This window comes from Acomys russatus, chromosome 25 (assembly GCF_903995435.1).
Source record: "Acomys russatus chromosome 25, mAcoRus1.1, whole genome shotgun sequence".
In the NCBI taxonomy this organism is placed as follows: Eukaryota; Metazoa; Chordata; class Mammalia; order Rodentia; family Muridae; genus Acomys; species Acomys russatus.
The window spans coordinates 32,800,870-32,826,343 of NC_067161.1; the positions used below are offsets into that span (position 1 = coordinate 32,800,870).

The window sequence follows — 25,474 nt, forward strand, 5'->3', positions numbered from 1 at the left end:
AACAAAATTTTACCTTTACTTGATGTATATAATAGTGCTGATTGGAAAGAAACTAGCTGAGTGTCAGTAAGACTCTCTTCTACTGACATCTGTACAGCATAGCCGGCATCTGGGTTGACATTGGGAAGAGACAATAAGTCTGTAGAACGGACAAAGAAGTTCCCATGGAAAGTATGAATGGAAAGACCTAGAAAAAAAAAAAAAATCACCATGACTGTTACATGCTTACTTGCGGATATTCTTATTTTATCCTAGTCAGTTATCAGAGAAGACACAGTACTCGGTGATACAGAGAGGCACTGGGCATCTCCTTAAATGATAGTGGGGATGCAAATTTTCAGAAACCCTTTTGGAGGACATCGGCAGTATAAACCAGTGTTTTATTTTTACCTTTAGAAGCTATCTTTGCTTTATTTATTTATTTATTTTCATGCAAGAGGGACACCTGTGCACCACAATGCATACACATGTGAAGGTCAAAGGACAACATGTGGGAGTTGGTTCTCTCCTTCTACCACATACGTCCTAGGAATTAAACTCAGGTCATCAGGCTTGGCAGCAAGTCCTTTACCTGCTGAGCCATCTCTCTGGTACCAGCATTTTGATTCCATATTTAGTTGATACACAGACACACACAACATGTACACAGACACACACACACACACACAGGCAAAGGCACGCCCATGCTTTTTTTTTTTTTTTGAGATGTGGCCTCTTTTTTAAAGAAATTGAAATAGTGCCAGGCATGGTGGCGCACGCTTTTAATCCCAGCACTCGGGAGGCAGAGACAGGTGGATCGCTGTGAGTTCAAGGCCAGCCTGATCTACAAAGTGAATCTAGGACAGCCAGAGCTATTACACAGAGAAACCTTGTTTTGAAAAGCCAAAAAAAGGGGCTGAAGAGATGGCTCAGAGGGTAAGAGCACTGACTGCTCTTCCAGAGGTCCTGAGTTCAATTCCCAGCAACAACATAGTGGCTCACAGCCATCTATAATGAGATCTGGTGCCCTCTTCTGGCCTGCAGGTGTACATGCAGGCAGAGCCCTGTATACATAATAATAAATAAATATATCTTTAAAAAAAACAAACAAAACCTTATACAATATGTAGTTAATATTGAGCTGGAGAAGTGGCTCAGCAGTCAAGAACACATACTGCTCTTGCAGGTAACCCAAGCTATGTTTCCAGCATCCACCTGTGCCTTACAACTAACTACCTGTAACTCCAGCTGCAGGGGATCTAATGCCTATGCACTCATGTGCACACAGACATACACATGCACTTAATTTAAAATAATAACAATCTTTAAAAACAGAGAAGATTGTGAATGTATTTTAAAACTACTAAACTGCCAGGCATGGTGGTGCATGCCTTTAATCCCAGCACTCGGGAAGCAGAGGCAGGCGGATTGCTATGAGTTCAAGGTCAGCCTGGTCTACAAAGTGAGTTTAGGACAGCCAAGGCTACACAGAGAAACCCTATCTTGAGCCCCACCCCAAAGCCCCCCCAAAAAAACTACTAAAGCATGTACATTAAAATGGTAAATTTTATGCTATGTGAGTTATTTCAATTTTTTTTCTTTTTCTTTTTCTTTCTTTTTTTTTTGTTTTTTTGTTTTCCCAGGCAGGGTTTCTCATATTATCTAATTTTACATTCGAAAAGTCAGCAATATATCTTTGCAGGGCAAATCCTCTAGGATATATATTTTTTTATTGGTATGAAAAATAACATGTACCCCATGAGGGAAATAAAGCGTTCCCACCTTTGGTGCACCGGATCCTCATGACTGCCTCAAAGCCAATCTTCCGAGTGAGGTACCTCTGTAGTTCCTTCTGTAACTTCTGTACTTGGACTGGATTGTGCTGATGATGGTACGAGGGATAGTAATAGACACTGCCTGCTGAGTAGCGAGAAATACAGCCTGGAAGAGAGCACACACTCCTTTTATTTACCCCTTCACTTACTCACGTGTGTATGAATGCATTTTACACACACACACACACACACACACACACACACCCGCACACTCCCAATTTTTAAAAAAAAATTTTTTTTTTGAGACAGGGTTTCTCTGTATAGCCTTGGCTGTCCTAGACTCGCTTTGTAGACCAGGCTGGCCTCGAACTCACAGTGATCCACACACTCCCAAATTTTAAAGATGTATTATTATTATTATTATTATTTTAAATTAGGTACAAGTGTGTGCTAGGTTTGTATACATGAGTATTCTAGGTACCTACAGAGGCGAGAGGCATCAAGTTCTCTAGAGCTGGAGTTATAGGCAATTGTGAGCCACAAGGTGGGCAACATAATTTGCATTATGTTACACGCACGCACGCACTCACACACACATGCCTCAGCACCTCAATACATTCCTTTAGAATAGTAACTACTAACGCTTCACAAAGTAATTGCACACATTTTCTCTAACTTTTCAAGGTACTGTCAGAAAGAATATTCTACTCCTTTATAATATTGGTATAGCAAATAATCTCTCTACTTCCCTTACACTAAATTAAGAGTAGAATGCCAGGTGTAATGGTTTATGATTTTACCTCCAGCACTTGAAAGGAGAGGCAGGCAGATTATCTGTGAGTTCCAGGACAGCCAAGGATATGTATAGACACATTGTCTCAAAAAAAGAAAGAAAAGGAAAAAAAAAAAAGAAGAGTAGAAAGTTGTTGGTGGCACATGCTTTTAATCCCCAGCACTCCAGAGGCAGAAGGATCTCTATGAGCTCAAGGCCAGCCTGGTCTACACAGTGAGTTCCAGGACAGCCAGGGATACACAGAGAAACCTTGTCTTGAAAAGCCAAAAAACCAAAAAGAATAGAAGGGTATCAGGTTTTAATTGAGTAAACTGACGATTAGTAGGTGGTCAGGCTTGGGGGCACATGCTTATGGTCTCAGCTGTTTGAGAAGTTGGGATGCATTACGATGGGGCATGGGGAATAATTATTACTGAGTCCACCCTGGGAAGCAGAGCAAGACCCCACTTCAAAAACAGAAAACTGGGCCAGCAAGATGACTCAGTGACTAAAGGTGCCCTCTACCAAACCACAGCCTGAGTTTGATGCCTGGACCCACATGGCAGAAGGAGAGTCACCACTTGTGGGCTGTCTCCTGATCTCCACATGTGCATTCTTATGTACAAATAAATAAATGTAGAAAATTAATTTAAAAAAGAGAAAACTGAAATAATAATGACAACGATGAATAAACCTAAGTCTTCCAAAGAATAAGGCTCATTTTCATTTGGATCTCTATTTAGAATACATCGTAACAACATCATTCTCAAACTCATTTAGAGAAAAAATCATTGAAAAGAACACTGCTGGGTGTGACAGCACAAGTCTGTAATTCCAGTACTTGAGAGATGGTAGCTCAAGATTACCCTGGGCTACCGGAGACCCTGTACCTAACCTCCTCCCCCCGACCCCCGCCCGCCAAAAAAGGGGAAGAAAGGCAAGAACGTACCTAGAGAAGCCAAATCAGAATACTGTCCACTGAGAAGGAACAAGTCAACAGCTGCCTGCTGGCCAGAACAGTCCAAGGCTAATTTCTTATAGAAGTCAGTGGATGGTGTCAGGTGTATTTCCTATTAATTATAGAATATAAAAAGAGAATTTTAAATTCATCACAAAAAAGTGTAAATATACACAGGGTTTATGTTTATTCTGTTTACTATTAAAAAGAAATATTCCCTCTCCTCCCCCCCAAAAAAAGAAGAAAAGCCTCTATTACATTAATTTTATAATAAAAATTGCCTTTAAAGACAAGGTAATTATTATTTTAACACCAGCTTAATAAATGCTCCATGTGATGAGGACATACTAACAATCCACACATGGCATGTATTTAGGCCTTTTAGGTACCCTAAGAGGTGGGCATTGCACAGCATCTTCTCTTTATATAAAAGAAACAGAAGGATGTAACAGATCAGCTCCTGAAGTGTAGCCTCCGTCTCAGGGGCAGTATAACTTAGGCTGTCTGGCCAGGAATGACATGGGAACCATGTGGTAGGCCCGCTTTCCTCTTACCGTTTGGGAAATGCAATCTCCTTACTCACATAAAAGGAGCTCAAAAGCAATCCCTGGCTGTTAGTCTAGCAAAATATGACTTCTTTTCCTTCTTTTCTGTTCTTTCTTTCTTTTTTTTCCCCGAGACAGGGTTTCTCTGTGTAGCCTTGGCTGTCCTGGACTCCTTTGTAGACCAGGCTGGCCTTGACCTCACAAAGATCGGCCTGCCTCTGCCTCTCAAGTGCTGGGATTAAAGGTGTGCATCACCATGCCTGGCTTTCTTTTCTCTCTTTTTTTTTTGTTTTTGAGTCAAAGTTTCTATGTAGCCCTGGCTGTCCTAGAATTCACTCTGTATACCAGGCTGGCCTAGAACTCATGGAGATCCACCTGTCTCTGCCTCCTTAGTGCTGGGGTTAAAGGTGTGCTGCAACTAAAGGCCTGCCCCACTACTGCCCAGCTCCAAACTATGACAACTTTCAGTGGTCATTTCGGTTCCATTTTACCCCTAGCAAATGTATTCTCTTAGTCTTCCATACTCTCATCAAAGCCAGGTTGGATTCCTAACAGCCTAAAACAGGAAGATAATAAAGTACAGATGCATCAGGCAGGTACAGAAAATAGTAGTTATGTGTACATAGAAGTGAAACCCTTTACTCATTACTAACAGTCCCTCCTCTCCTCACAGCTGAAAAACTGAAATAAAACAAAGAGATGGAAAACAAGCTCCCTGATCTAAGGGATAGCACCAGCACACCCAGGTCATACGCCTGGCACTCTGACCTTAGCAGATGACCGTTGGTTGGGCTCCTCTCGTGGTTTCAGGGCTCCCACACCAAGTGTTGGGAGTTGTGTTTGGAAGACAGACATTCGACCGCCAGTTGGTGATATCAGCTTAAATGCAGCCTGAAGTGCAGGACCCAAGGCACTCTGAGTCTCCAGTGTCTTAGCAAACATTTGTGGCAAAGTTTTCAGTAAATCTTGGACAAGCTTGCAAAATAAAGCAAGAAAACTAAAGAATGTTACAATGAAAAATTTCCACAGTACATCATTATTTAATACAATAGACAGGACACCGGGTCATGATGATGGTCAGAGATCTAGGACACTACAGTAAACAATGAAGCTGGCCAATGACAAGAAAGCCATTTTAAGTAAACGTTATCAACTGGCAAGCAAGACATCAAAATCAGGGCCTTACAGTTCTTGCACATGCAATAGTCCAGCAAGACTGTAAGTCCAGAATGTATGCAAAAAACCATCACAATTTAGAAATTTATCTATTTGAATGCCATGAAACATGGCTTTCTCCATCACCATTACATTCTTTATTCTTTTAAGTTCCAAAGTGAGTTTAACTCTTCCCTGTTGCAAAAATCTAAGGTATCCAGCAATATGCCAACTAGTAGCATTACTACAAAAGAAAAACAAAGTCAAAGCAGCTGCCTACTTAAGTCAGGCTGTACAGAAGAAAGAGAAGTAACGGGAGAATGCTTGTGCTACAGCACAGTCCCCGCTGACCACAGCGGAGAGCTCAGACTTGCTAGTGAAATGTTACCCTACGGCATGTATGCAGGTACAGGGTAGACAACATCCCCCCTTCAGACACATTCTGTTCACCTCTCACTGTATTATGTCATGGCAATTTCCAGGCAGGTAATAAGTTTCTTCTGAACTGACCCAATGACACTCTGTGAATCAGAAAAGCAAAAGCACTGAGAGCAGCTGGCTATGTGCTTCCGTGCAGTGACCAGTAGTGTTCTTGCAGCAGCCCGCCCTCTTCCCACACGGCCTGGCCTGCAGAACAGGTCTCCTCCGGGTGCTCTTCCTTCAGGAAGAGCCTTGTCATCTGCTCCACTACAGAGAACCTGCTGCCTTAGAGTAAAAAATGATCAGTACAAGACTGATCTCAAGAACTGTCCATCTAATGAACTTAAACTAAAAGTCCACATCAAATGCTACATAGCCTAAAACATCAAAGAAAAGTGAAATTTAAAGTTTGTTTCAGAAATACACACCAGGGTTAAAATTAAACATGGCAGGTAAGAAAGTGTGCCTTACCTCTTTACTTTCATTTAAGTTTACTAGTAAGTTCTCTGGCATGGGTATAAAAACATCTGAAAGAATAAAGAAGCATTTCTTTTATTATTTATTTATCTTTTTTGTTGTTGTTGTTTGGTTTTGTTTTTTGTTTTCCGAGACAGGGTTTCTCTGTGTAATAGAGCCCTGGTTGTCCTGGACTCGACTTGTAGACTAGGCTGGCCTCAAACTCAGAGAGCTGTCTGCCTCTGCCTCTGCCTCCCCAAGTGCTGGAATTACAGGTTTGTGCCACCATGCCCAGCTGTGTGTGTGTGTGGGGGGGGGTGGTTGAGACAGGATTTTACTGTATAGCCTTGAAATTCTTTTTTTTTTTTTAATTCTTAAAGTAGACCGGGCTGACTTCAAAATCATGAGATCCACCCATCTTTGCCTCCCACGTGCTAGGATTAAAGCTGTATGGTTACTATGCCTGGACAAAGACTCATTTTTAGTATTAGAAAGACAGTTGTAGGGTTGGAGATGGGTCATTGGTTAAGACCACTAGCTGCTCTTCCAGAGGACCCAGGTTCAGTTCCCACATGGCTCATAACCATGGCTCACTGTAATTCCCAGTCCAGGGGATCCAGTACCACCTCCAGCCACTTACAGGTACCAGTTAACAGGACATACAAGAATGCTTTGTTTGTATCTGAGGCAATAGAAGGCTGAGCTTCTTTATAAAGCCAGCGTCTCTACTAATGGCACTACAAGAGCAGGCAAACTAGAAGGTGCTCTGCTTATTTTAGGTGAGCCTCTTAGAATAGTCTCCTTATTTACTCATTTGGTGGTGCTTCGTTTTTGTTCAATTTTTAATGCCCAGGTGCTGTGCATGCCAGTGGTTCATGGGGAGGCCAAAAGAGCCTTGAGTAGCATCTTCAGAAATGCCACCCACTTCTTTTAAAACAAGATCTTTCACTGGTCTGGAGCTCATGAATTCGGCCAAACTGGCTGACCAGTGAGGCCCAGGGAGTGGTCTGACTCTGCCTATCAAGCACAGGGATTCTAAGTACAACGTCATGACTGATGTTTTCCTGTGGGCCCTAGGCTTGCACAGCAAGCACTTTCCCGACAGCTGTCTCCTTTAGCCCCACATTACTATGTAGCCCATACTGGCTTGGATCATCTTTCTGCTTCTGTCTCTAAGTGCTGAGATCACACAAATGCACTATCATGCCCAGCTTACAAAACACTATAAAATATTTTTGAATGTATTCTCCATATTAAATTCATTAATAGGGCAAAGTTATGGCCCAGCAGTTAAGAATACTTGTCGTTCTTGTAGAGGATGCTAGTTTAAATCCAAGCACCCACTACTGCCTGTAATTCCAACTTGAGGGATCCAGTGACCTCTTCTGGCCCTGCTGACGAAGACACAGAGACACATACACACGGATAAAATAAATAAAATTTTTAAAAATCATCAGAACTGGGTGTGGTGGCACACATCTGTAATCCCAGGACTTGGGGAGGCAAAGGCAGGCAGATCTCTGTGAGTTTGAGGCCAGCCTAGTCTAGAGTCCAGGACAGCAAGGCTACACAGGGAAATCTGTCTCAAAAAAAAAAAAAAAAAAAAAAAAAAAAAATCAGATATATAACTACAAGTATTTTCTCCTGCCCTATGGCTGTTTTTCACTCTCTCTAGAGTATTCTCTGTTAAATTGGTATTTTATTTTTCTTTTGCAGTGTTAGGGATCAAACCAGGGCCTTGCATACCTGAAGTGAGCACTCTAGTACTTATTTATATCCTCAGACAAACAGCCTTTCTTGTAGTTCTGGCTGGCCTTGAGCACACATAGATCCACGGGCCACTGCTTCCCAGGTGCTGGGATAAAACGCGTGCGCCACCATGCCCAGCTGACGAGAAGCTTTTTAAGACAGTTTTTTTTTGGTGGTGGTGGTGGTGGTGGGCTGTTTTTGTTTTTCAAGACAGGGTTTCTCTGAGAACTCAGAGATCCACCTGCCTCTGCCACCCTCCCCACCCTCCAGCCCTCACCCCCCCACCTCCTGGGATTAAAAGCATGCACCAAGATGTGGTTTTACTGTGTACTTCAGGCTGGCCTCAAATTTCTGTAATGCCTCCCAAAGGTATATGCTACTAAACCCATCAAGAGTCTGTCTGTTTGTTTGGTTTTTTTTTTTTAAGATTTATTTTATTATTATGTATACAGTGTTGTCTGCTTGTTTACCTGCAGGCCAGAAGAAGGCACCAAGTTACATTATAGATGGTTGTGAGCTACCATGTGGTTGCTGGGAATTGAACTCAGGACCCTTAGAAGAGCAGGCGGTGCTCTTAACCACTGAGCCATCTCTCTAGCCCCGTTTTTGTTTTTGAGACAGGGTTTCACATATTCCAGGCTCTTGCTGAACTCACTATGTAGCTGAGGATGAACTTGAATCTGGATACTCCTGCCTTTTTTTTTTTTTTTCTTTTTTTTTTTTTGAGATAGAGCTTTACTATGTGTCCCCAGCTGGCCTGGAACTTGCTATGTAGAGCAGGCTGCGCTGGCCTGGAACCTGGAACTTAAAATGATTCAGCTATCTCTGTCTCCAAGTGCTGGGATTACAGGTGCCACCACTGCCCAGAATATTTTTAACTCTCCCCCCCTCCCCCAAATCTCTGGCTGTGCTACCACACCCAGCTAATATATTTTTAAATATAAGTACCACGTGTGGTTTTATGTGGTGTTTGGGCTCAAACTCAGGGATTCATGAATGTTAGACAAGCACTCACCACTGAACCTCTCCAGCCTCGAGGCCAAGGTTGATTGTGTGTGTGTGTGCAATGGGGGAGAGGCGCACTGTGCATGTGGATCCAGAAGACAGCTTGTAGGAGTCTATTTTTTCAGTCTACTTTTATATGGGTTTCAGGCATCAAACTCAGATCACAAGATTTGCATGACAAGCATCTTTACCCAATGGGTCAACTTGCAAGCCCAGTAAAAGCTTTTTTTCCTTCGAGACAGAGTCCGATAAATGCTTTTAAATAATGATAAAAAACCATTTATGTGTGTGTGTGTGTTTTTTTTAAATTATGTATACAGTGCTCTGCCTGCGTGTACACCTGCAGCCAGAGGAAGGCATCAGATCACATTATTGATGGTTGTGAGCCACCATGTGGTTGCTGGGAATTGAACTCATGACCTCTGGAAGAGCAGTCAGTGCTCTTAACCTCTGAGCCATCTCTCTAGCGCCCCCATTTATGTGTTTTTGCTTGTGTTTTGGGTGTTATTTGTAGGAAGCCACTGTCAAATCCAATCTTGTGGCGATTTCCCCATGTTTTATACTTTTAATTTAGTTTGGTCTTGTTATTGTTTTCAAAACAAGGTTTCTCTGTATAGCCCTGATTGTTCTGGAACTCACTCTGTAGATCAGGCTGGCTTCAAACTAAGCGATCTGCTTGCCTCTCTTCCCAAGTGCTGGGATTAAAGGTGTGTGTCACCACTGCCTGGCATATTATTAAGTTTTAAATTTACTTCTTTCTGGTATTTGTTGTTGTTTGAAACAGGGTCTCACTATTTATCCCTGGCTGACTGCCCTGGCACTCACAACGTAGATGAGGCTGACCTTAGACAGTAGTGAATCTCCTGCCTCCTTCCCTGTGCTGGGATTACAAGCATGTGTTACCACATTTGGTTTACTTAATTTTCTTTAAACAGTATGATCTCGCCCTTCCGTGTGTCCAGTTTTCCATCAAAGAATAGCCCTGGCTATTCCCCTAGGGTCTGTCTCCTCCACCCCCCCACCCCCCAGGGTCTGTTTTGGAGTTTCAATGTCTACTTTTCTTCCCATGTCGATACTGAGCTTCCTTTCTCATCACACCCACAGCCCTCAGGCACTTCTTTAATGCACAAGTGGACAGGAAAGGAATGACACTGCTATAACTCCCACAAGTGCTAACATCAACCTGTCTTTGTTTCCTTCCTCAGAAATCCTTTCTCCTCCATAACCCTTTTGGTCTCTGATAAAATGAGAGACTGGACTTAAAGACTCTGATAATTCCATTAAGCTAATGATTTTCTACTTAAGACTTCCCTTCAGCTTGGCTTGCTAGAGCACAAGTTTAAGGCCAAACTGGGTGATTCAGTGGATTTGAGCTCTGAAAAGCAAAGGTTTTTCTTCTTCATTATTCTAGAGTCATACCATACATTCCTGATTCACCAAACACTCAGGAAATATTTATGAAAGGGAAAATTCTCCAGGAAGTTCAGTGAGTCTAAGCGTGTAACACGTACCGTCAATATCTGAAACTACTAGCATCTGAGGCTGGGAGAGACCTTCCTGTAGACTGTAGAAGTGGATAGTGCTATCAAACGTCATGAAACCGATTTTGGTCCTAGTGTTGCCAGGAAGCCTAGAAACAAATTCACAAGAAAGTTTTAATCAGTGTACACACACACATATGTGCACACACATGCACAGACACATGCATACACACCTTCTCTGCCTAAGTGTCACATGTAAGTAAGCATCCAAAGTAATAGTGTAGAAAGTGGCCCAGCATAAGCAGGTGTTTACACCAGCCAATGTTTACCTGCCATGAAAACATCCTCTTCAAGTGAAAAATGAAATAGTCAACAAAAAGCAGTAATACTACAGCAGTTTAAAATCAACTGCTTCTATATAAAGGTATAAATAATACTACAGCAGTTTAAAACCAACGGCTTCTATATAAAGGTATAAATAATACTACAGCAGTTTAAAATCAACGGCTTCCATATAAAGGTATAAATAATTTCTTGGTGTATGTGAGCTTTTTTAAAAACCTGGAAACTATGTACAAAACTGGGCCCAAATTCAAATCATGTTATTTATTTATTTTTTGTTTTCAAGACAGGGTTTCTCTGTGTAGCCTTGGCTGTCCTGGACTTGCTTTGTAGACCAGGCTGGCCTTGAACTCACAGCAATCCACCTGCCTCTGCCTCCCAAGTGCTGGGATTAAAAGCATGCGCCACCACTGCCCAGCTTCAAATTATTTTATAAAGAAGCTTAACAGGCTGGGGATTCAGCTCAGTGGTAGAGAACTTGGTAGATGGGTATAAGGCTCTGGGGTGGACCATTCTCTAATGCCCACACCTATAATATACTGTTTTAAAATGCATTGTAGGGGTGGAAGAGATGGCTCAGTAGTTAAGACCACTGGCTACTCTTGCAGAGGACCCAGTTCAATTCCTAGCATCACATGGCAGCTCACAACTGTCTGTAACTATAACTCCAGAGGATAGAATGATCTCTTCTGACCTCCTCTGGTACCAGGCACACATGTGGTGCACATATATACATTCAGGCAACCACTCAATACACACATAAAAAAAAACGAGTCTTAAAAGAAGAAAATTAAAATACAATGTAAATTTAGCTACTGCATCTAATTTAAACAATTCAATTCCTTTAAGAACAAAGAGGACCAAAAGTATCTTTTAAAGGACCCAACATATACAACAAAATTTCAAAGTGGGAAATGAACTAGTTTGCAGCCTTTTTCATGCCTGAGTGAATTACTGGACCCTCTTGGCCACACACAATCACCATAGAAAGCTTAGACCAGGATATACAAATACAGGCAGGGGCAAGAATGCCCTTTAGCCAATACAAAGGAGTTACTCAGTTTGTGGTGAGATCTGGCCTGTGTATTTCTTAGACTGAAAGGTCACACTAATTTTTCTTTTTTTCTTTTCTTTCTTTTTCTTTTTTTTTTAAAGAGTATAAAGTAAATGTTTATTTGTGGTTTTATGATTCCACACTAATTTTTCTAAGTTCTATCCTGTGCACATAGCATTTAAAGCATATCTCTTTTAAGAATTAGAACTATGACAACCAAATACAACACATATGCACTATTTGAATTTCTACTCCAGCAAGCCTATGACTCAATATTGTTTAAGACATGTAGGAATTATAAATAAATAATAAACAAACAGACAAACCACGTGTTAAAATCATGGCTAGGCACAGTGGCTCATGTCTGTAAACCCAGCATTCAGAAGGCTGAGGCACAAAGGTGGCTGAAAGTGTACAGACAGCCTGACTGAGGCCTGCCTTGACTACAGAGTAATATACTTAAAAGGCTTTGAGGTATTTAAAGGTAAAATGATATGATGGCAGAGATTTGCTTGAAAATGGTCATGAAAAAGGTATCTGAATAGAAGATTACATGAAGCAAAAACAGCACGTTGAAGGTGACAGGCAGTGGGGGTCCTCAGGCTCCTCCTCCCATTTACCATAGGGTCTAAGTAAGACCTAAGCTAACCCATTTAAGTGGTCCTGTAGAACATAATTATGTACCTTAAAAAAACAAAACAAACCTATTTGTGGCTGGGTGGCGATGGCGCACACCTTTAATCCCAGCATTTACAAAGTAGAGGCAGGCAGATCTCTGAGTTCAAGGCCAGCCTGGTCTACAAAGCAAGTTCCAGAACAGCCAGGGCTACACAGAGAAATTCTCTCTCATAAAACCAACCCTTTACCCCCAAAATTAACTGTTCATTTTGAAGATACTATTTGTTTTAAATTAAGCTGAATTAAGATACTTACAGATCCAGATTGTCTAACAAACTCTGGCAAACTGAACTCAAGTATCCAGTTTCTATTGCGTTGTGAGATACGTCAAACACAAAGAGGTACACTGGAGGTTGTGGAGGCCGTAACTAGAGAGAAAAAGGATTCGATTAAATATATTCAACAGCATTAAATTTAAATTTACATGCTGGGATCACAAACAGCAAAACTACAATATAAACATTATAAAAGGGCTAAGTGAGGCGGCAGGTGAACCTCTTCCCCGATTACAGATGCACTTCCCACTCATCACAGGGTCTAAGTAAGACCTAAGCTAACCAGCCCATTTAAGTGGTCCTGTAGAACACAATTACGTACCTTTGAAAAAAACCTAACTGTTCATCTTGAAGAAGCTACACGTTTCAAATTTAAGGGAAGAGCAGTGTCTGGCATAGTTCAGAAGGAAAGAGCACATGCCTTCACAGGGCTGGGGCAGTCCTGGCAATGCACCTGTGGGTGGGGCACTTTGCCTGCGTGTATGTGCACCATGTGCATACAGCCTGGAACCCGAGGGGGATGCTGGATCCCCTGGAGCTAGAGCTGCACTGTCAGCTCTTCTGTGGGTCTTGAGAATCAACCTGGGTCCTCTGAAAGTCTACCAGTACTTTTAACCCCTAAGCCATCTCTGCAGCATCTAATGTAAGGATCTTGATCCATACAGTATTAACAAACGTGGTTTACTTCAGAACTATTTAATAACTTATACATTTACTTTGGTTGACTTGTTTTTCAAAAGTATTCTTCAAGACAGGGTCTCTATGTAGCACCGGCTGTCCTGGAACTCACTATGTAGACCAGGCTGGCCCGAACTCAGAGATCCACCTGCCGCTGCCTCTAGAATGCTGGGATTAAAGGCGTGCACAGCGCCACGCCTGACAGGTGCCTGGGCTCTTTAACTCTAATTTGACAAAGAAAATGTAGAGAACTGTTACCAGTAACTTCAGTGACTCCATTAAAAAAAGAAAAAGAAAAGAAAAAAGAAAAAAAAGATGACCCTCTCGTAAATTACACAGTAAAATAGATTCAGTCACACAAATCAGCAAAAAAACAAACAAACAAATAAATAAAGTAAAAATAAAAATACAGCTCATTTGAAGTGCTTGCCTATCTCAGAAGCATGAGGACCAAGTTCAACCCCCAGAACCCATGCAGATGGGGCCGTGAGTCTGTAAGCAGTGCTGAGGACGCAGACAGGAGGATCCCTGGGCTCTCTGAGCTGTCAGCATAGCCTAATCAAGGAGAAACCCTATCTCAAAAAACAAAAAACCAAGGAGGGGTGGCTTAGTGATGCACACCTTAAATCCCAGCTTCTCTGAGGAGGCAGAGAAAGGAGGATCTCTATGAGTTCAAGGCTAGCCTAGTTCCAAGTATTCCAGAACAGTTAGGGCTACATAGTAAAATCTTACTTGTTTTTCTTTTCTGTTTTTTCATTTGTTTGTTTTTGTTTTTTCGAGACAGGATTTCTCTATGTAGCCTTGGCTGTCCTGGACTCACTTTCTAGACCAGGCTGGCCTTTAACTCACATCAATTCACCTGCCTCTGCCTCCCAAGTGCTGGGATTAAAGATGTGTGCCACCACTGCCCAGCTTCTTTTTTGTTTTTGTTCTTTTTTTTTAGACCAGGTTTCTCTATGTAGTCTAAGATGTCCTGGACTCACTTTATAGACCAGGCTAGCCTCAAACCCACAGAGATCTGCTTGCTTCTGCCTCCCCAAATGCTGGGATTAGAAGTGTGCGTCATTGTGCTCAGCAAGACCCTATTTCAAACAAAAAGGGCAAAAGCCATGATGGATAGGGCTTACACTAACACACACACACACACACACACACACACACACACACACACACACACAAAATGGTGTTAGAACTGTTTTCATATTCCTCTTTGCTTAGATACAATAAAGGCTCAGTCAATGAGTATCTAAATCAAGAGGCCTGGACTTTTGATCTTATTTCATGTGTATGTGTGAGAGCCTGTGTGTATATATGTGCACGTCTTACATACAGTGTACACAGAGGCCAGAAGAGGGCTTCAGATCCTCTGACACCAGAGTTACAGGCTGTTGTGAGCAGCCACAAGAGTGTTGGGAACCAAACTTCAGTCCTCTGCAAGAGCAGCCAGAGCTCTTAACCCCTAAACTGTTTTTCCACCCCTGTTTTTTTTTCCTTGAGATGATTTTATATAGCTCACACTGCCCTAACTCACAGGTAATTTAGGCTTGAACTAATCCTCCTGCCTCTACCTCCTAAGTGCTGGGATTACACAGCAGTATTGTGAAACACAGAAGCCTGGCTTAACTGAAATATCAATATGGTCCCACATACTTCAAATTACTTGCTATAGAAAAGATACTGAGCTAGAGCATCACACACACCTTTACTCTCGGACCATCTTAATCTAACTACACGTGTGCATGTGCACATTTGACAAATGTGTATTATGTATTTGTGGGATACGTACATCATGTCCCATGTATGGAAGTCAAAACATAACTCCCGGGACCAGGTTTTCTCCTTGTACCTTTGGGTTCAGGAGATAGGATTCGGGTCATCAGGTCTGCACAGCAATCACTTCTACTTGTTGGACAAATATTTTCTTAGCTAAAAACTTTGTTAAAAGATTAAAAAAAAAAAAAAGAAAAAAGCCGGGCATTGTGGCACACACCTTTAATTTAATCCCAGGACTCAGAGGAGGTAGAGGCAGGTGGATCTCTGTGAGTTGGAGGACAGCCTGGTCTACACAGAGAGTTTCAGGACAGCAAGGGCTGTTACACAGAAAATCCCTGTCTCGAAAAACCAAAACCAAAACCAAACCAAAAACAATTATATTGTTTTGCTTAAAATTCAGTATAATAGCTGGAATTATGGCTCATAACCATAAGCATCATTTGGAAGTCTAAGGCAGATTACAGGAACTTTGAAGTTAGCTTGAGCTAACTAGCAAAAACCAGGCCAACCACGGCTACATAGCAAGATCCTGCATAAAAACAAAACAAAACAAAACCTCAACACACCCCACTCCAGAAAAAGGAAAAAGAAAGCTTACCATGTATTCTGAAGGAGCCATGAACTCAATAGTAGCATTTTGAACTTCAGGTCTTTTGTGAGGTTCTCCATAAACTCTGGTTAAAGGGTTGTACATGAATTCTTCAGGAACTGTGCAACACAAACAATTCATTAATAAAAGGATTAATTCAATACCTTTGCGTTTGGATTTTTATTAATTAGGTGTCATAATTAATTTAATCCAAGCTAAAAATAAAGGAATAAACTGACTTCTTAAAAGAGTTCTATTCAAATTCCTCCTACATGGACTGGAGAGATGGCTCAGAGGTTGAGCAATGAATGCCCTTCCAAAGGTCCTGAGTTCAATTCCCAGCAACCACATGGTGGCTCACAGCCATCTATAATATGATCTGATGCTCTCTTCTGTTCTGCAGATGTACATGCAGGCAGAGCCATGTATACATAATAAATAAATAAATAAATAAATAGATAAATAAATAAATAAATAAGTCTTAAACTCCTCCTACAATAGATGGCAGTAAGAAGCTTTGCTGACAATGTAATGTAATCATGGTGACTTTCCCCAGCACCCGATGTCTGAAGTCTTACAGTTAATTTCCAAATAAGCTAGAAAAAATGATTAAAAACTTATTAAATTCCAGTTATTTACCTACGTCTCCCAATTGTGCAAAGACTCTAATCTTTGATACAGAAAGCATAAAGACTGGCTACTTCCACAAAGTGAAGACGCAGTTGTCTCAGGGTAAATGCCATGAGGGACCAGCAGGTTTCATTAGCACCAACTGCCTTTACACAACACCAACTACCTCTACCTGTAAGTCACTATGCTCAGAGTACTTTAGGAATTAGCTGTCCTTGAACAATAACCGTTTAAAGATTAAAATCCTAGCCTGGGGAAGGGAAAAGAACAAAGAAAATACTCCTTAGTCTGGATGGGGTGGTTGCATGCTTGTAATCCCAGCATGTGAGAGACTGAAGCCGGGGCTCACCACCAAGTTAGATGCCAGCACAAGCTAGCAGTAATAAATACAGGCCAACATGTGGTATAGTGTGAGTCCCTGTCTCCAAAGACTCACACAAAGGCTCAGCAAGACGGCTCAGTAGGTAAGGGTACTTGCTGCCACGCTTGACAACCTGGGTTTGATCCCTGGAACCCACACTGTGGATATGGAGAACTGATTCCTGACAACTTGTCCTCTTACCTCCATGTGCATATTGTAGCAAGTGTTCTGCCCCTCCCCCTACACACACACACACACACACACACACACACTCTAAATGTGGTGAAGAAATAGCAAATAAATGACAACTACCACAACCAACCTATAATCTTTATGTACTCAAAGGGTAAAATATAGTTTATTAAACAGGTCAACAGCAAACAAAGGAGGCTACAACTCCTTTTTGTTTTGTTTTGTTTTTTGAGACAGAGTTTCTCTGTGTAGTTTTGGCTGTCCTGGACTCCCTTTGTAGACGAGGCTGGCCTTGAACCCACAGCGATCCCTCTGCCTCCTGAGTGCTGGGATTAAAGGTGTGCACCACCACACCTGGCAAGGCCACATCTTTTATCACAACTTCATTTGAGTTTTTTTGTTTGTTTTGGTTTTTAGACAGTATTTCTCTGTGTAGCCCTGGCTGTCCAAGACCAAGCTGGCCTCCAACTCAAGAAATCCACCTGCTTTTGCCTCCCCAAGGGCTGGGATTTTTGGGGTCGCAGTTGTGTGCCACTGTGCCTAGCACACTTAGGATTTTAAAGGTGAGCCAGGCGGTGGTGGCGCGCGCCTTTAATCCCAGCACTCGGGAGGCAGAGGCAGGTGGATCGCTGTGAGTTCGAGGCCAGCCTGGTCTACAAAGTGAGTCCAGGACAGCCAAGGCCACACAGAGAAACCCTGTCTCGAAAAAAAAAAAAAAAGATTTTAAAGGTGAACTTAACACTATACTTTTTCCCTGGATTTTTATACAGTAAAAAGCATACTTTGCTTTGTTTTGGAGCCCAGGGTGGCCTTGGCCTCCTCAAGAGCTCAGATTACAGGCATGTGACACCACACTCAGCTAAGTCTCAAGTCTTAATGAAATTTCTTCCAAAAAGACATTTACATTTTTCCTTCTCTTTTAATCAGGGCCTTATGTAGGCAGCCCAAGTTGGCCTTGAATTCAGTGTAGTCCAGAAAGACCTCCTGCCTCTGTCTCCCAAGTGCTAAGAATACCAACAAAATGCTATTGGTTATGTGACACTACTCAAATATAGATTATGAAGTAGTTACTGAAAGAATGTGTCTCCTCAGCTACTGACCACACTGCATTCAACTAGCCTAGTACTGCCCGACTCTGTTCAAAAGCAGGGAATGAATAAGGCAGCTGTTATCTTTTTTTTTTGGTTTTTCGAGACAGGGTTTCTCTGTGTAGCCTTGGCTGTCCTGGACTCACTTTGCAGACCAGGCCGGCCTCGAACTCACAGCGATCCGCCCGCCTCTGGCAGCTGTTATCTTTATGTCTCTCTCAAGGCAGGGCCTATTTATGTAGACCAAGCTGATCGCTCATTCAGAGATCTACCTGCCATTACCTTACAAGTATAGGGATTAAAGTGATTAACCACATGCCTGACTCTTTTGTCATTTCATATTTTTATTATCTGATTTCTCTACATTGCAAATAAAAATTAGAAAATATTTCAAGGGGATGGAGAAATCAGCAACACTAAGGGTGTAGACTGCTCTTGCAGAGGATCCCAATTCAGTTCCTAACACCCACATCAGGCAGCTCATAACCACCTGTCACCCCAGCTGCAGGGGGATTCGATGCCTTTGGCCTTCAAGGGCACCTGCATTCATCGGGGACACATACCCACACACATACCCACACACACACATACCCACACACATACCCACACACACACACACACCCACACACACACATACCCACACACACACATACCCACACACACACACACATACCCACACACACACATACCCACACACACACCCACACACCCACACACATACCCACACACACACATACCCACACACACACACACACACACACACACACATACCCACACACATACCCACACACACACCCACACACATACCCACACACATACCCACACACACACACATAATTAAAACAGATATGGTTTGGTTTGGTTTTGTTCCCTTTGCTTTTTTGAGACAGGGTTTCTCGGTGTAGCATTGGCTGTCCTTGAACTCAGAGACCCACATACCTCTGCCTCCCAAGTGCTAGAATTAAAGGTGTGTGCTGCCACCACCCAACACAGATATACTTTTTAAAGATAATGTTTCAAAAAAGCATACCGTCATTGACTCGATAACATAAGTTACATTTCCACCTTCTTTGATCAAGAAAGTTGACGAAAGGGTTGATATAAGTCCTGCATGAGCGGCATCTCACAATTGTACTGGAGGTGACCACAGGCAATTGCTGGAACAAACAGATAAAACAGAGCTGAGTCCTTAATGGCAATAATTGTAAGTTGAATAAGTAGATTTACTCTATCCCGTCCAACTAGTGAGCCATTTTAACTTTGCAGTGAAATCGAGGGCAAAAACTGTGGGCCCGGAGGCTCACACCTGGGGTCTCAGTGCAAGAGAAGAGGCAGGAGGGCTGCAGAGCAGGAGTTGGTCTAAAACCACCACATGCAGTGGTGTCCACACTGAAACACATTAGAAAAGGGCTTATCTTTCACTAAACACTCACACTGCAGAGCCAAGGCAGGGCACTGTACAATGTGTTTTCAGGGACAGATGGCAAAGGAACAGGAACAACACTCTGCTTTGCCTTGACGGCCTGACCATATTGCCCAGGCTAGTTTCAAACTCCTGAATTCAAGTAATCCTCCTGTCTTAGCTCCCAAGGGAGAAAGTACATTAAAAAACAATGAAGAGCAAAACTGTTACAGAATTTTGATTTTATATTTAGAGGCCGACTTAATTATCCCAAGAACTATGACAAAATTAAATGTTTTTAAATTAATGTTTATCATCTGTATTAAGAGTTATGGGTCAGGAAGCTGGCTCAGTGGTAAAAGCACTTTGCAGGACAAGCCTGCCACCTGAGTTAGATTCCCAGAGTGCACATCAAAAACTGGATGGTGTGGCAAGCACTTAGAACCCCACCAATCCTATTGTGGGGTGGGAGGTGGAGACAGAAGAATCACCCAGAAATTCTTAGGCTAGCTAGCTTTAGAACAGCAGAGACAAGAGAGGCTCTGTCTCATTAAGGTTGGAAGGTAAAAACTGACTCGCTAAGGGGGCTGGGTAGTATAACTCAGGTGTGCAGCACCCGTCTAGCATGTGTGTCCTCATTATAATCCCTTATACCACAACAACTAAAGTAAAGCAATAAAATTCTGCTATCAACACACTATCCTCAAGAGCCTGTGAACACATGTTTAGGTCCTGGAGAATTAGGATGAAAGTGATCTTCAGTTCTTAGATTTTAAACAACTTCTATTGTATGTTATTTATAATTGTGTGGGTAGCAACTTCTTAGAGCAATTGACTTCGAGAGTAGCAGAGTAGGGAACTAGGGGAAACTATTTTAATGGTAATTTACAACTTAGTTAAATGGAATAGTTAAATTTTTAAAATATATATGTATCTGTTTTGTTTGTTTGGTTTGGTTTTTCAAGACAAGGTTTCTCTGTGTAGCCTTGGCTATCCTGGACTCGCTTTGTAGACCAGGCTGGCCTCGAACTTATAGCGATCCACCTGCCTCTGTCTCCCAAGTGCTGGAATTAAAGACGTGCACCACCATGCCCAGCTTGTATCTGTTTTTTAAAAAGTGTCTCAAGCCGGGCATGGTGGTGCGTGCCTGTAATCCCAGCACTCAGGAGGCAGAGGCAGGTGGATCTCTGTGAGTTCAAGGCCAGCCTGGTCTACAAAGGGAGTCCAGGACAGCTAAGGCTACATAGAGAAACCCTGTCTCAAACAAAACAAAAAAACCAAAAAGTGTCTCAATATGTACCCCAGGATTGCCTCGAACTCCAAATCCTCCTGTTTCAGTCCTCTGAATGTTGGAACTGCCAGTGTGCACCACCAAGCCTGAGGTTTTTTTTCTTTTAGTTAGGCCCAGCTACATATCATCCCTTGGACTTTTCAATAATACTTCATTTAACTTGGTCTTAAATTGGAATAAAATTGTTGGTTGGATTAGAAATTAAAAAAGAGAGCCGGGCGTGGTGGCGCACGCCTTTAATCCCAGCACTCAGGAGGCAGAGGCAGGCGGATCGCTGTGAGTTTGAGGCCAGCCTGGTCTACAAAGTGAGTCCAGGATGGCCAAGGCTACACAGAGAAACCCTGTCTCGAAAAACCAAAAAAAAAAAAAAAAAAAAAAAAAAAAAAGAAATTAAAAAAGAAAATAACTGCCACATAACAGACTTCATATTCATTCTTTTTTTAAAGATTTATTTATTAAAAAAAAAAAAAGATTTATTTATTTATTATTTATATAGTATTCTACCTCCATGCCATAAGAGGGCACCAGATCTCATTATATGGTTGTAAGCCATTGTGTGGTTACTAGGAACTGAACTCAGGACCTTTGGAAGAACAAACAGTGCTCTTAACTTCTGAGCCATCTCTCTAGCCCTTCATATTCATTCTTAAATTGTTGCAAAAATACTTCACCACTTAGATAATTTCCACAAGACATCTACTTTTTCTAAAGAGGCATACCACTAGGTCCTTGAAAGGGTGGAGCAGCAGCCCCAAAGGAAGCTTGGCTTTATTCAGTAAGGCCTGAGTCTGAGGGATGCCAGTCAGCGTACATCGAAACAACCTGTTGGGGGAGAAAAAGTACAAGTCGATTGCTACCATCATTATTTTAGGACAACAACAACAACAACAATATAAAATTTAAGAAAGTCAATGATTCATTTATAATCTGATCTAAATTTTATAATAACAAAATACTTAAATAAAAGTTTTTAAAAATTTACATTATTTAGGGAATAAAGAGTTGGAGTATGATGTCCTAAAACCTGGGACACAAAATCAAGGAGAATGAGGTTTGAGGCCAATCTAGGTGTGGTGGTGCCTGTCTTTAACCCCAGCACTTAGGAGGCAGAGGCAGGCAGATCTGTGTGAGTTTGAGAGCAGCCTGGACTACACAGTTTCAGGACAGCCAGAGCTACACAGAGAAACCCTGTCTCAAAACAAACAAATAAAACTAATACCTGTTCTTTGGAATGTAGCTACACTAATGATCATGAATATAATTTATAAGAGCTAATAAAAACAAACAACCAATTCAAGGACATAAACCGCTAGCCTACTTTTTTTTTTTCATTTTAAAGTTTTAGGACAATTTTATTAGTTTAAAAGAAAACACCAGACCAGGCAAGCTGCAACTCTTTTTTCCCCCCTCTATGTAGCCTTGGCTAGCCTGAACTTGCTTTGTAAACCAAGCTGGCATTGAACTCACAGAAATCCTCCTGCCTCTGCCTCCCAAGTGCTGGGATTAAAGGTGTGCGCCACCACACTCTTAAAAACTGCCATGCTGTTAGCTGGCTTAGAAGTCAGACAAGAAGCTACCTGGCAGGGAGGAGGCTCCCCAGAAATAGCCCAAGTGTTAGGGAAAGCGTGCTAAGAGCAGGGGTGAAAGAAGAGAAGGAGCCACACTTTTTGGGGTAATTCAGAAAGTGGGCAGACGTAGGGAGCAGCATGGCCACACTCTGTAAGAGACAGCCAACTCCATTTCTTAATTTAGACATGCAGAACTCAGGTAAGTGATAGCACAGTTTACCTGTCCCACTTATTCCTAACACCTAGAAAGCACACCAGACAACTTAAAAACACGATACTAGCTGGGTGGTGGCGGCGCATGCCTTTAATTCCAGCACTTGAGAGACAGAGGCAAGCAGATCTCTGAGTTCCAGGCCAGGCTGGCTGACAAGTGAGTATAGGACAGCCAGAGCTATACAGAGAAACCCTGTCTTAAAAAACAAACAAAAAAACCAAAACAACAGAACATGAACACTGTCATGTTGAATAAGAAATGTCATTTGACGCCTTACTCGGGGTTACAGTTGAGTTTCTGGATGTCTTCATGCAGATTTGGGACTGGAGGCTGCAAAGGTGTCGAGGGAAGCATGTTTCTTTCTTGAAGGAGATTGACAACTCTTAGACCCTCTGGATGTAGACTTAATCCACTCATGCTTGCAGTTAAATGATTAGCACCTAAAGGAGTCTACAGACAGTTTCAAAGTAAGTAACCTTTGTAAGTGTGTAGGGCTCAGCTAGAAAAGCATTATCTAAATTCCTGGCCAAGTTCAGGCTCTAGAAAAGTATGCTAATACAAAAGCCTTATGAGCTAGGTGGTGGTGGTGATGGCAGTGGCACATGCCTTTAATCCCTGCACTGGGAGGCAGAGGCAGGAGGACCTCTATGAGTTCGAGGCCAGCCTGGTCTACAGAGAGTCCAGGACAACCAGGGCTACACAGAGAAACCTTGTCTCGAACCCCCCCCCCAAAAAAAGGGCTATAAAATGTTCAATATACCTTTTATAATTCTCTCTCAGGGGACTGGAGAGATGGCTCAGAGATTACGAGCACTGACTGCTTTTCAAGAGAACCTAGGTTCAATTCCCAGCACCCACATGGCAGCTCACAACTGTCTGTAACTCCCAGATCTGACACCCTCACACAGATATTCATGCAGGCTAAACATCAATGCACATAAAGTAAAGAAAAATAAATTATTTAAAAAAAAAAAAACTCAGCCAGGCGTGGTGGCGCATACCTTTAACCCTAGCACTCGGAAGACAGAGGCAGGTGGATCGAAGCCAGCCTGGTCTACAAAACAAGTCCAGAACAGCCAGGGCTATACAGAGAAACCCTGTCTCGAAAAACAAAACAAAACAAAACAAAAGAAAAAAAAGCTCTCAGCTGGGCATGGTGGTGCTTGCCTTTAATCCCAGCACTCGGAGGCAGGCAGATCTCTGTGAGTTTGAGACTAGCCTGGTCTACAAAATGAATCCAGGACAGCTAAGGCTACACAGAAAAACCCTGTCTCAAACAAACAAACAAACAAAAAACAAAATTTTTAAAAATCTTTCTCTCTATCTCTATATATAACTAAAAGGGAAAAAATATATTTAAAAAAATTAAGTTTACCTGAGTAAAGGCCTGGGGGCCACTTGGGTAATTCAGGGAGGAGGGTGGCAATCCAGCCGCACTAGGTGGCGCTGTGTTGTGGTAGCCTGGTGGTAAGGAGGGGTATGCATATCCCACACTTCGGCTGGGTTTGGAGTTCTGATTAATAGGCTGAGGTGTTGCTAGAAACAAGGTAACTTTTAAGTTCTAGTTTATGTTCTAGATATTTAAAATCACTGTAAAGAGCCATTAAATTATAAGTTACAACTTCAATTCATTTGACAACTTAAAGAGAAAGAATCATTAGTAACAAGTAATAGCATGATCAAAATATAGTTAACGTAGACTATAGCCATAAACACACAGCAGCTTAGCATAGCTAGCTTACTTCTATATTATATAATAAATTTCATATCCAGACTAAAATTTCATTTTAAAAAATGTTAATGAATCTATTTTAAATGCAATTTAGGGACTCAGGTACACGAATGTAAATTTATATAATTGATTAAAGTGTGGCACATAAAGTCCAAAGCTCCGACTCTAGAAAGATGAAGAAACTAACTGCCTGGAAGCAAAAAAATACCGACAGTCGACAGTCGGTATGTGCACATAACATAAACTTTTCTCTTAGTTCCTTACAATGCACACATATTACTTCTGTAATCAGAGAAGAAAGAGAAACAGTCACTGCATCTCACCCAAGAAGCCACCTCCTTCAATTTCATCATAAGTACTGTGAGCCACCATAGATCCATTATTGGCAATTGCTGTAATACCTAAGAAGGAAATTCATCAAGAAGATTTAATTAGAATGACTGCCATAGTTTCTTCAAGAAATGAACTGATTCTGGGCGGTGGTGGCGCACTCCTTTAACCCCAGTGCTTGGGAGGCAGAGGCAGGTGGATCTGTGTGAGTTCCAGGCCAGCCTGGTCTACAAAGAGTCCAGGACAGCCTGGACTACACAGAGAAGCCCTGTCTCAAAAAACCATAAAAGAAAGAAATGAACTAATATCTAAACATTTAGATAGCCTTTGAAAAATAATGCAAACCACAGCCTATCAAAAATGTCAAGTGTTGCAGGTACTTCCACACCTGCCTTTAAGCGTATGTCTTTAATCCTAGCACTGGGAAGGCACAAACAGGCAGATTTCTCTGAGTTTTTTCTTTTCTTTGTTTGTTTGTTTGTTTGTTTGTTTTTTAAAGACAAGGTTTCTCTGGGGAGTCTTGGCTGTCCTGGACTCACTTTGCAGACCAGGCTGACCTCAAACTCACAGAGATCTGCTTGCCTCTGCCTCCCGAGTGCTGGGATTACAGGCGTGCGCCACCACGCCCAGCTTAAGTAGTGATTTTTTAAAAGTTCAAATGTGAAAATAAAAATTTAAATGCTGACAGGAGAAGGACCAGGAATATATCTTACTGGTTGAATGATTGTTTAGTCCCTGGGTTCAATTCCAAGTTCAGGAAATAAAAAGGAAGTTGCTGAGCTCGAGAGATGGCTCAGTGGGTAAGAGCACTGGCTACTCTTCCAGAGGATCCAGGTTTAATTCCCGACACCCCTCGCAGCTTACATCTGCCTCTAAATGCAGTAGAACCTGATGGGCTTCTGGCCTACCTGGGCAGCATGCATACAGTGCAGACACACATGCAGGCACACCCATACACACAGAACAATAGAAGGCCGGGTGT

General features: G+C 42.0%; 1 protein-coding gene across 2 annotated transcripts in view; it reads right to left on the bottom strand.

Annotated features, from left to right (window-relative positions):
• The window catches only part of Sec24a (SEC24 homolog A, COPII coat complex component), a 59,335-nt gene that overhangs the window by 17,781 nt on the left and 16,080 nt on the right, over positions 1 to 25,474 (bottom strand). The window contains exons 4-16 of one of the 2 annotated variants that reach the window (XM_051168482.1): positions 24,486 to 24,563; positions 23,806 to 23,966; positions 22,708 to 22,880; positions 21,368 to 21,470; positions 18,986 to 19,112; positions 15,694 to 15,803; positions 12,625 to 12,737; positions 10,326 to 10,444; positions 6,076 to 6,131; positions 4,798 to 5,004; positions 3,476 to 3,596; positions 1,762 to 1,920; positions 14 to 187 (exon numbers count right to left, since the gene is read on the bottom strand). In XM_051168482.1, the coding sequence (XP_051024439.1) occupies positions 14 to 187; positions 1,762 to 1,920; positions 3,476 to 3,596; positions 4,798 to 5,004; positions 6,076 to 6,131; positions 10,326 to 10,444; positions 12,625 to 12,737; positions 15,694 to 15,803; positions 18,986 to 19,112; positions 21,368 to 21,470; positions 22,708 to 22,880; positions 23,806 to 23,966; positions 24,486 to 24,563 (1,701 nt within the window). Of the gene's footprint in view, positions 1 to 13; positions 188 to 1,761; positions 1,921 to 3,475; positions 3,597 to 4,797; positions 5,005 to 5,504; positions 5,706 to 6,075; positions 6,132 to 10,325; positions 10,445 to 12,624; positions 12,738 to 15,693; positions 15,804 to 18,985; positions 19,113 to 21,367; positions 21,471 to 22,707; positions 22,881 to 23,805; positions 23,967 to 24,485; positions 24,564 to 25,474 lie in introns of those variants that run through there. The other variant, XM_051168483.1, reaches the window with a different exon arrangement.